This window comes from Diaphorina citri, unplaced genomic scaffold (genome assembly GCF_000475195.1).
Source record: "Diaphorina citri unplaced genomic scaffold, Diaci psyllid genome assembly version 1.1 scaffold170, whole genome shotgun sequence".
NCBI lineage: Eukaryota > Metazoa > Arthropoda > Insecta > Hemiptera > Psyllidae > Diaphorina > Diaphorina citri.
The window spans coordinates 192007-204506 of NW_007377607.1; the positions used below are offsets into that span (position 1 = coordinate 192007).

Below are 12500 nucleotides of genomic sequence, written 5' to 3' on the forward strand. Positions count from 1 at the left end.
ATTATTGAACACTAGTAGAAGAGAGGTAAGTATGGAACAAAGGAAATCAGGAGAGGGAAAGGACCAAGGATGAGCGAAATTAGGGGAGAGATTTGTCTCTCATGTTTCTCAAACAAATAAAATTAGTAGACTCAACACTTCTCATGTTTTTATTAGACATCATTTTCCTAGTTTTCTGCGCAATATTGTCTGTACGTCCCATTTGCTACAATATGTATACCTCATATACTTACTACAATATATCCCATATTTACAATAATATATTCCATATTATGTTACGTTGCCAGACCCCTCCCTTCACTCCTAGCAATGTGTAACGTATGATACCTAGGGGACATTTTCAAATTATGCATGTGAGTAAAATAGTGAGGGAGACAGAGAAGGAAGGAGGGAAAGAGAAAGAGAATTTATTAATAGTCTGCAGAGTTGCAGAGGTAATTAAAGCTTTTGCATTTTAGTTTCGTCTTCCAGGATAATTTTATTGGTCTAGAACTCTCATAAATGTAGGTACCTCTGTGTGTGCACTTGTTCCTCTTTCTCAATTAAATATTTCCACAGAGTAAATATCTAGTGTTCAGATTTGAGCGAGATTTCCACAATGTTAGAGACTTGGAGCTCATTTTCACCATCCCAAGTGTACGTTTGATAAAATTAATGTGGTAAGCACTAAGCATACTCCGGTACCCTTTCAGTAGCTAGATAAAATTAATGGTCCGGATCACAATCCGATCACAAGTTTAAAATCAAATTGTGGTCCCGGTCAAATGGCGCTCATCTGGCAAACGGAAAGCACCAGTTAGAATTTACAATTTTTAGGCGGGGTAAATTTTCGCTCAACATTAGAAGTTTTCTCAGGGACACCTCGTATTTTCGCCCTTTGTAATTTCTAAAAGAGCAAATATATATTTTTATTTTTCATAAAAAAAGAAACATTTCCAGAAAACATCACACTAGGGAACCCCTGCTCCATCTTCCAAGTTCAAACTCTTTTCAGTGAGAGGTAACACATACAAACATCTAAAGGTAACACATACAAACATCTACCATTCTTTAGACAAACAAAGTCTTGGGAAACATAGGTTTGAAGTGTCGCAGCAGAAAACATGAGATTCATAGCAGGGGCTGATATCAGAGGAAATTTATGGACTCTTCTTTGATCTTCACTCTACATTGACCTAGTCCTAGAAGAACGAAATTAGTAGATTGGTGAATTGGAAAAGATGTTTGATTCCTGGATAAGACGAAATATTCATGAACCGTACCACGGTCGTACGCAGCAATGCGGGATTATTATCTTTTCCTATGAGGTGAATCCCAACAACAACACCACCAACAACAACAACACCAACAACAACAACAACAACAACAACACCAACAACAACAACAACAACAACAACACCAAAAACACCAACAACAACACCACCAACAACAACACCACCAACAACAACAACACCAACAACAACAACACCAACAACAACAACACTCCATAATAAAAATACGATCGTTAAAATGGCATTTTGCTCTGATCTTTTTCGTACCTATGCCGATTTTCACGCCGAAACGATTTTTTTTTTTTTTTGAAATGAAAGTGTCAAAAGTAAATTTATGTGTTTACAAATTGGCGACACGAGGAAAAGTTCCCAATACATCTCCTACGCAGTGACAGTTTGACGTCTTTGACTCTTCTTCGCCTCCAAGCCAAACTTTCATCTTCCGTGAAAAACTTCTCATTCCAGGTAGCAAACAATGTGAAACCCCCACCACTATGGTTGAAAACCGGGACAAAAAAAGGTCAACGAAAACTTTGGTTTACAAAAACATTTCAAACAAAGGAGGCCATGAGGAATTTTCCAGACTCCTAATTCTACATTGAAATTATCATTTTCCCATGTTATCTTCGACGCAAAAAATGACCTTTTCATTATTGTGGTCGAGGTAGTTTCACCCTCATTATCAATCTTGTAATTACAAACCTCTTCTCCGTGGTTCACCATATTGTTTACTGCTGAATACACCGGTTGGAGAGTTAATACTTCAAATGAAACTCACTGAAAACTCTGTGGTAAGATCGGGCACTATTTTTTGTATGAATGCCTGACATTTGTAGTGAATATGCAATGTGCCACACATTGTGGATTATGAAAAACGTGTGTATATTTCAGAAAATCTAATTTTAATCCATAGAATTGTTTACTGCTGAATACACCGGTTGGAGAGTTAACACTGTTCAAAATGAAACTCACTGAAAACTCTGTAGTAAGATCGGGCACTATTGTTTGTATGAATGCCTAACATTTGTAGTGAATATGCAATGTGCCACACATTGTGGATTATGAAAAACGTGTGTATATTTCAGAAAATCTAATTTTAATCCATAGATTCGTGGTGGTTCTTTTTATGTTGTATGATCTAATCGGTGAATTATTGAACACTAGTAGAAGAGAGGTAAGTATGGAACAAAGGAAATCAGGAGAGGGAAAGGACCAAGGATGAGCGAAATTAGGGGAGTGTGACAGTTTGACTCTTCTTCGCCTCCAAGCCAAACTTTCATCTTCCGTGAAAAACTTCTCATTCCAGGTAGCAAACAATATGAAACCCCCACCACTATGGTTGACAACCGGTACAAAAAATGGTCAACAAAAACATTTCAAACAAAGGAGGCCATGAGGAATTTTCCAGACTCCTAATTCTACATTGAAATTATCATTTTCCCATGTTATCTTCGACGCAAAAAATGACCTTTTCATATTGTGGTCGAGGTAGTTTCACCCTCATTATCAATCTTGTAATTACAAACCTCTTCTCCGTGGTTCACCAGGCCATATTGTTTACTGCTGAATACACCGGTTGGAGAGTTAACACTGTTCAAATGAAACTCACTGAAAACTCTGTGGTAAGATCGGGCACTATTTTTTTGTATGAATGCCTGACATTTGTAGTGAATATGCAATGTGCCACACATTGTAGATTATGAAAAACGTGTGTATATTTCAGAAAATCTAATTTTAATCCATAGATTCGTGGTGGTTCCATTTATGTTGTATGATCTAATCGGTGAATTAATGACATTTCATAATGATCCTAATGTAGAAGAGATTTGTAAATCACAATTATTATTGAACACTAGTAGAAGAGAGGTAAGTATGGAACAAAGGAAATCAGGAGAGGGAAAGGACCAAGGATGAGCGAAATTAGGGGAGAGATTTGTCTCTCATGTTTCTCAAACAAATAAAATTAGTAGACTCAACACTTCTCATGTTTTTATTAGACATCATTTTCCTAGTTTTCTGCGCAATATTGTCTGTACGTCCCATTTGCTACAATATGTATACCTCATATACTTACTACAATATATCCATGACATTTCATAATGATCCTAATGTAGAAGAGCTTTGTAAATCACAATTATTATTGAACACTAGTAGAAGAGAGGTAAGTATGGAACAAAGGAAATCAGGAGAGGGAAAGGACCAGGGATGAGCGAAATTAGGGGAGAGATTTGTCTCTCATGTTTCTCAAACAAATAAAATTAGTAGACTCAACACTTCTCATGTTTTTATTATTGGAATCATATATTGGCCTTGGCGTAGGCAAAATCCAAGGATTCCTCAGATTAGTTTTCCAAATCTAGATTTAGTGGATGTGCCAAATTATCCTAAGTAAATGTTTGTAGATATCTCTCTGGCGTTTCCTAAGGATTTTTCTCTGGCGCTTGGATTTGCCAAACTTCGTTGTACTGTGATTATTTTCCTTTGTATCTCTTCGCGAAAATTTACCCCGCCTAAAAATTGTAAATTCTAACTGGTGCTTTCCGTTTACCAGATGAGCGCCATTTGACCGGGACCACAATTTGATTTTAAACTTGGTTTAGATCAAAAGATCTAAATTTAACTCGGATTGTGATCCGGACCATTAATTTTATCTAGCTACTGAAACGGTACCAGAGTCTGCTTAGTGCTTACCACATTAATTTTATCAAACGTACACTTGGGATGGTGAAAATGAGCTCCGAGTCTCTAACATTGTGGAAATCTCGCTCAAATCTTAACACTAGATATTTACTCTGTGGAAATATTTAATTGAGAAAAAGGAACAAGTGCACACACAGAGGTACCTACATCTATGAGAGTTCTAGACCAATAAAATTATCCTGGAAGACGAAACTAAAATGCAAAAGCTTTAATTACCTCTGCAACTCTGCAGACTATTAATAAATTCTCTTTCTCTTTCCCTCCTTCCTTCTCTGTCTCCCTCACTATTTTACTCACATGCATAATTTGAAAATGTCCCCTAGGTATCATACGTTACACATTGCTAGGAGTGAAGGGAGGGGTCTGGCAACGTAACATAATATGGAATATATTATTGTAAATATGGGATATATTGTAGTAAGTATATGAGGTATACATATTGTAGCAAATGGGACGTACAGACAATATTGCGCAGAAAACTAGGAAAATGATGTCTAATAAAATGTAACATAATATGGAATATATTATAGTAAATATGGGATATATTCTAGTAAGTATATGAGGTATACATATTGTAGCAAATGGGACGTACAGACAATATTGCGCAGAAAACTAGGAAAATGATGTCTAATAAAAACATGAGAAGTGTTGAGTCTACTAATTTTATTTGTTTGAGAAACATGAGAGACAAATCTCTCCCCTAATTTCGCTCATCCTTGGTCCTTTCCCTCTCCTGATTTCCTTTGTTCCATACTTACCTCTCTTCTACTAGTGTTCAATAATTTAATAGAGGTTGCAAAAAAACATTGGGAAAAGACAAAAAGTGGGAGCGTTACCTCTTATGTATCAGAATTCAGAATAGAGGAAGAGATACAAAGGAAAATAATCACAGTACAACGAAGTTTGGCAAATCCAAGCGCCAGAGAAAAATCCTTAGGAAACGCCAGAGAGATATCTACAAACATTTACTTAGGATAATTTGGCACATCCACTAAATCTAGATTTGGAAAACTAATCTGAGGAATCCTTGGATTTTGCCTACGCCAAGGCCAATATATGATTCCAAATAAATTACATAGTTAAGAGCCTTATTGAACTGAAAGATCAAATTCTGCTTTGCATTATTTTAATAAACATAATTTATTCTGTCAGCAAAGACTGAAAAGTCCCAGTATCCCACGGTGGTTGGCAGTAACACCTGGACATTGGTTTCTACTCAAACATCAGGAAGCAAAAGACAGTTGTACTGAGCAATATTAAATGAGTTCATAGAGAATCCAATCTAATTTAAATGCATAAAATGAAGAACTTGCAGAGAGAAAGAGTGACAACTGGAGAGGAGAAGGAATCCATTTGACGAAAAATAGAAAAAAAAGTAATTTTAAAACATCCTTGGAGAAATGGAATCCTGTATAATAGGTACCTAATTAATTCAAAGGAAGTAAATTTTCTTTTTTGGAATTTTCAAAAGGAGAGGGAAAAAAGTTCTGGAATTTTTTATATTAACAAATTCGTAAAGGAAAATGGAATCCATCTAATAATGACGCAAAATCCACTTTCATACTCATATACATATTTACCGAATTTGAAGTTATCTACATTTATCATGTCTTATATCATCTCTTATCTTTAAGAATTATTGCTGGTGAAGTTCAGGATGAGTATGCCGTCTCCCTAAGTTTCTTTACTCATTCGGACAAGATAAACATAGTACAATTTCATTCATTAATTGGATGGGAGAGGTATTTAGAAACTTGGTCCTTTGTTCACAGCTGAGTATTTTGGTGTTTAACAGGAGGGAATGGTCTGAAAATACAATCCTGTTATGTACCGGAGACCTAGGGGTAGGTTTCATCTCGTTGGGGAAAGGTATTAAGAATAATTATATGCACTATGTGATTACCAGGTTACAAGGTGCTCATTAGCAAATAGAGTTAGTACAAGAATAAACATAACCTAACAGTTGAGCAGGAACTTAGGGAGATGGCATTAATTACGTGTCACCGACTTCTTTTAAATTTTTAAATACTAAAAGTCATTATGGAAGTGCAAAATGTAGAACGGAAAATGTACTTCCTACAGCAAAAAAGTGCTTATAGGTATAAATAAACTTTTTCTCAAAGCCTTTTTGTTGTTTTTCAAAAGCTCTGACGATATGAATTAAAATATAAAAAGCAAACATTAGCTGCAGTTTTTTTTCCAAGGCTTGAAAGTCTAACAAAGTCCCATGTTTAGATTGTTTAGTGCAGGCGTATTCCCTGACATATGAGAAGATGTCAGGGTGGATTATCTCTATAGCTAAATGTAGAAAACACTTTGATGACTTGAGTATACGAGGTGTCCCTGAAAAAACTTCTAATGTTGAACGAAAATTTACCCCGCCTAAAAATTGTAAATTCTAACTGGTGCTTTCCGTTTGCCAGGTGAGCGCCATTTGACCGGGACCACAATTTGATTTTAAACTTGGTTTAGGTCAAAAGATCTACTTTTATCTCAGATTGTGATCCGGACCATTAATTTTATTTAGCTACTGGAACGGTATCAGAGTCTGCTTAGTGCTTACCACATTAATTTTATCAAACGTACACTTGGGATGGTGAAAATGAGCTCCAAGTCTCTAACATTGTGGAAATCTCGAAAAGTTTACATGGATGAGCTTAACATGGGGAACAAAGACGTTAAATTACAGGGCAAACCCAATACACAAGAAAGTATAACGTAACACGATATGCTTTCAATTCTCCCATCCTTGTTAAAATTAATTGGAACCTACATACACCCTTTTCTCGTCTATCAGTATTCAGTATGTCCCCCTTCCAGTCCCTTGTGTTGTGTCCTACACTCCCAAACTTTCCTGAATCCCTTCAATCTTTATTCAAATGGAATCAAGCCTTTATTCGTTGTTAACAATATAGATACAATACATACTGTAGGTGTAGAGTAATGAAAACTGTGTACGAAAGCGATATGCTTGTAAATACTTGGTAAGCTGACTGCTTCACAATCGCTCCGAAGAGACCCGCGGTTTCTATTCCAGAAACTTGAGAGAATTTAGAGCACAAAATCTTCTTTGATGAAAATTTCATTTTTCCTGCTTCATCCAAGTTCTGTCTAAAGCAAACAATTACAAAGTATTGTACAAAGTTGATGTTGCCGACGACGAAAGCAAACAACGCCACTTCATACCCCTTCCCATCATCTCATGTCCCAACCCCAACAGAAACAACATCAGACGTCAGTCTAAACACTCTAAACTTGGAACACCTCACTCTCTTCCTAGTGCTTTCTGAGTCCTTTTCACTCTCATACGCACATCAGCCTTGAGAGATGTGTGACTGAAAAGGGAGAATGATATTCATTTCAATCGATTGCATCACGATATGAGTTTCCAGAGGAAACAATCCACCCTGACATCTTCTCATATGTCAGGGAATACGCCTGCACTAAACAATCTAAACATGGGACTTTGTTAGACTTTCAAGCCTTTAACAACAACACCAACAACAACAACACCAACAACAACAACAACAACAACAACAACAACAACAACAACAACAACAACAACTTCAAGCCTTGGAAAAAAAACTGCAGCTAATGTTTGCTTTTTATATTTTAATTCATATCGTCAGAGCTTTTGAAAAACAACAAAAAGGCTTTGAGAAAAAGTTTATTTATACCTATAAGCACTTTTTTGCTGTAGGAAGTACATTTTCCGTTCTACATTTTGCACTTCCATAATGACTTTTAGTATTTAAAAATTTAAAAGAAGTCGGTGACACGTAATTAATGCCATCTCCCTAAGTTCCTGCTCAACTGTTAGGTTATTGACTTTTAGTATTTAAAAATTTAAAAGAAGTCGGTGACACGTAATTAATGCCATCTCCCTAAGTTCCTGCTCAACTGTTAGGTTATGTTTATTCTTGTACTAACTCTATTTGCTAATGAGCACCTTGTAACCTCATAACCTGGTAATCACATAGTGCATATAATTATTCTTAATACCTTTCCCCAACGAGATGAAACCTACCCCTAGGTCTCCGGTACATAACGGTAATCACATAGTGCATATAATTATTCTTAATACCTTTCCCCAACGAGATGAAACCTACCCCTAGGTCTCCGGTACATAACAGGATTGTATTTTCAGACCATTCCCTCCTGTTAAACACCAAAATACTCAGCTGTGAACAAAGGACCAAGTTTCTATATACCTCTCCCATCCAATTAATGAATGAAATTGTACTATGTTTATCTTGTCCGAATGAGTAAAGAAACTTAGGGAGACGGCATACTCATCCTGAACTTCACCAGCAATAATTCTTAAAGATAAGAGATGATATAAGACATGATAAATGTAGATAACTTCAAATTCGGTAAATATGTATATGAGTATGAAAGTGGATTTTGCGTCATTATTAGATGGATTCCATTTTCCTTTACGAATTTGTTAATATAAAAAATTCCAGAACTTTTTTCCCTCTCCTTTTGAAAATTCCAAAAAAGAAAATTTACTTCCTTTGAATTAATTAGGTACCTATTATACAGGATTCCATCAAACTCAAGGTGCTCCGAACATTCATGAAGTCTCTATCTAAATATTTGTGAATGGGGTTGCCCATAGCTCCCAGGCTCTACATTTCTTTCAAGTTCACAGATGAGTAAAGGAATTCTTGTCTGAGGGAGCCTTTCTTGCTTGTTAAACTTATGTTTGAACTTGAAACAAATGGTAGTGAAAGGCTATCAGCTGGTGGAAATACCTCTCCCATCCAATTAATGAATGAAATTGTACTATGTTTATCTTGTCCGAATGAGACTGAATGCTCTACCATCTTCATTGAATCGTAAAGAAAGGTACTCATCCTGAACTTCACCAGCAATAATTCTTAAAGATAAGAGATGATATAAGACATGCTAAATGTAGATAACTTCAAATTCGGTAAATATACGAGTATGAAAGTGGATTTTGCGTCATTATTAGATGGATTTCATTTTCCTTTACGAATTTGTTAATATAAAAAATTCTAGAACTTTTTTCCCTCTCCTTTTGAAAATTCCAAAAAAGAAAATTTACTTCCTTTGAATTAATTAGGTACCTATTATACAGGATTCCATTTCTCCAAGGATGTTTTAAAATTACTTTTTTTTCTATTTTTCGTCAAATGGATTCCTTCTCCTCTCCAGTTGTCACTCTTTCTCTCTGCAAGTTCTTCATTTTATGCATTTAAATTAGATTGGATTCTCTATGAACTCATTTAATATTGCTCAGTACAACTGTCTTTTGCTTCCTGATGTTTGAGTAGAAACCAATGTCCAGGTGTTACTGCCAACCACCGTGGGATACTGGGACTTTTCAGTCTTTGCTGACAGAATAAATTATGTTTATTAAAATAATGCAAAGCAGAATTTGATCTTTCAGTTCAATAAGGCTCTTAACTATGTAATTTATTTGGAATCATCAGGATTCCATTTCTCCAAGGATGTTTTAAAATTACTTTTTTTTCTATTTTTCGTCAAATGGATTCCTTCTCCTCTCCAGTTGTCACTCTTTCTCTCTGCAAGTTCTTCATTTTATGCATTTAAATTAGATTGGATTCTCTATGAACTCATTTAATATTGCTCAGTACAACTGTCTTTTGCTTCCTGATGTTTGAGTAGAAACCAATGTCCAGGTGTTACTGCCAACCACCGTGGGATACTGGGACTTTTCAGTCTTTGCTGACAGAATAAATTATGTTTATTAAAATAATGCAAAGCAGAATTTGATCTTTCAGTTCAATAAGGCTCTTAACTATGTAATTTATTTGGAATCATATATTGGCCTTGGCGTAGGCAAAATCCAAGGATTCCTCAGATTAGTTTTCCAAATCTAGATTTAGTGGATGTGCCAAATTATCCTAAGTAAATGTTTGTAGATATCTCTCTGGCGTTTCCTAAGGATTTTTCTCTGGCGCTTGGATTTGCCAAACTTCGTTGTACTGTGATTATTTTCCTTTGTATCTCTTCCTCTATTCTGAATTCTGATACATAAGAGGTAACGCTCCCACTTTTTGTCTTTTCCCAATGTTTTTTTGCAACCTCTATTAATTTGGTCGCCATTGCTATGATTGAAAGGGTCCGGTCCATCGGAAGCTAAAGGCCCGTCACGTAGCAGAAACTTTTATAAAGTAAGTAAGTAAAAAGCATTATAAATATGCAAATTTAGATCAGGTATGCAAGCAGAGTAGACTTTTTCAGAGAGGTTTTTGCAGGGAAAATGCTGCTCCGGTACAAATCCCAATGTTATTTCCAACACCACAAGGTTTATCCTCTTAGTTGGTGAGAAAAAGAGAGATTCTCTCTGACTGTCACTAGTACACATTTTCCTGTTGCCTTTTAATTATTAATTCGGCAACAGGAGCAACGTACATTAAATAACGGACCTTTTGCTTGCTTTCGTATAGCCGCATCACAAAACGGAGTTAGAGACCGCTAGCGTTACCACGTGCTACGGGTATTTTAAAGAAAATATTACCAAAGACCACCATAGACCACGAGAAAACAGCTAGTTTGAAAAAGTAAACAGCAGAAAGTCACATCTCTGACACAACCCTCCAATGCCTCATCTTAAGATCTGGCCCATATGAAATTGGTTGCGTATACTTTCATAACTATCTTATTACAGAAGTTTTACCATTACTAACTTTTATCTAATATTGTTCATCTAAAAAAAAAAAAAAAAAAAAAAAAAAAAAAAAAAATTATTAAAAAAAAAAAACATTATATTGCGGATAATATCTAATCTACCCGAGACCCGAGATTTTCTAAAGAAAATATTGACGAAGGCCTCTAAGAGTAAAGATGTTTGGGGGATGCGAAATGAAAGGAAAATGTGAAATGTAACAACCATGTCGAAACATGGGTCACGTCTTCAGGAATATTGGAATTGGAACCTTTACTTTTCTCCTTCATCTTCCTGCTCCTTTTTGCTTTCATTACTTTGAATGCGGTAGGCAGAGGGCAGATTTTTATTTCTACCCCCAAGGTTTGAACAATTAGAAATGAAAGGAAAATGTGAAATGTAACAACCATGTCGAAACATGGGTCACGTATTCAGGAATATTGGAATTGGAACCTTTACTTTTCTCCTACATCTTCCTGCTCCTTTTTGCTTTCATTACTTTGAATGCGGTAGGCAGAGGGCAGATTTTTATTTCTACCCCCAAGGTTTGAACAATTTAGGGTAGAATTTAATAGTATATCTTTCTCTTTTGACATTTCTTGAAATTTTCAGAAAGCTGACTTGTGGAACGTTCAATGCATTCAAGAAGAAAGAACACCTGAACCTGGATGTAAAGTTTGTTCCAAGAAAAGTTCCTTTTTCCTTACAAGCAAAAGGTTAAACGTACCTACTGATTTAACTGTAAAATAAAAAGAACAGGTCCAATCAGATTGAATTTATTCATTTTGAGCCAGATATAGGTATATCTTTTTCAAACGTACCTACCTACTGATTTAACTGTAAAATAAAAAGAACAGGTCCAATCAGATTGAATTTATTCATTTTGAGCCAGATATAGGTATATCTTTTTTTTTTAATTAGGCCATGTAAAGTGTAAATTGTTATTACCTATACTGATCATTTATTTACTCTAGTAAATTTCCATCACACATTTTTTCTGATCTCACCACTTTTAAGGGCCGACATTTTTGGATAGGAACTTGGCCTTTTTTTCACATTTGTGTTTTTGTGGGGATCTCATCCTTTTTTCTAAGTGTATATTTACACATGATTAGTAGGTACAGATCTCCTTATCACCTAGCTATTTGCGAGCTTTTGAAAATTTTCCGTGAGTTGTTGTTGTTGTTGTTGTACTTGTTGTTGTTGTTGTTGTTGTTGTTGTTGTTGTTGTTGTTGTTGTTGTTGTTGTTGTTGTTGTTGTTGTCTTTTTTTTTTAATTAGGCCATGTAAAGTGTAAATTGTTATTACCTATACTGATCATTTATTTACTCTAGTAAATTTCCATCACACATTGTGGTGTTGGTGTTGTTGGTGTTGGTGTTGGTGTTGTTGTTGGTGTTGTTGTTGTTGTTGGTGTTGTTGTTGGTGTTGTTGTTGGTGTTGTTGTTGGTGTTGTGTAAATTTCCATCACACATTTTTAAGCGCAGGACGCATGAATACTGTCGTTGGAAGTTTTAAAATTTTCCGTTCTCTGAGCAAGATGATTCCTAAATACAAATCCTTTATTCAACATAGGGTTCGAACACCCTTGGGAGATCTGACAGCCAGAAGTTCAACCAGTCAAACAGCACACCCTATTGTCCCCGTTATCATGTATGATAGACTGGTCAAATGTATACAGACAAAGCAATGTCTTGTAGTTGATGCCAGATCCAATGAGGAATTCAAAGAAGCAGGCGCAATCCCAACCAGTATAAACGTTCCTATCAAGGACATAGAAACCACGTTTTCATTACCAGCAGAAGCGTTCGAAAACAAATTTCAAATTCCCAAACCATCTTTCACGGATTTGATCGTCTGTTATTGCTACG

The 12500-nt window shown here is 35.7% G+C and overlaps 1 protein-coding gene across 2 annotated transcripts in view; it reads left to right on the forward strand.

Annotated features, from left to right (window-relative positions):
* The first annotated feature begins 11591 nt into the window (after positions 1-11591).
* The window catches only part of LOC103505377 (rhodanese domain-containing protein CG4456-like), a 1107-nt gene continuing 198 nt past the window's right edge, over positions 11592-12500 (forward strand). The window contains exons 1-2 of one of the 2 annotated variants that reach the window (XM_008469707.2): positions 11592-11619; positions 12103-12500. The exon at positions 12103-12500 is cut by the window's right edge and continues 198 nt beyond it. In XM_008469707.2, coding sequence (XP_008467929.1) covers positions 12122-12500 — 379 coding nt within the window. In that variant the 5' untranslated portion in view covers positions 11592-11619; positions 12103-12121. Of the gene's footprint in view, positions 11620-11892; positions 11980-12102 lie in introns of those variants that run through there. The other variant, XM_026820726.1, reaches the window with a different exon arrangement.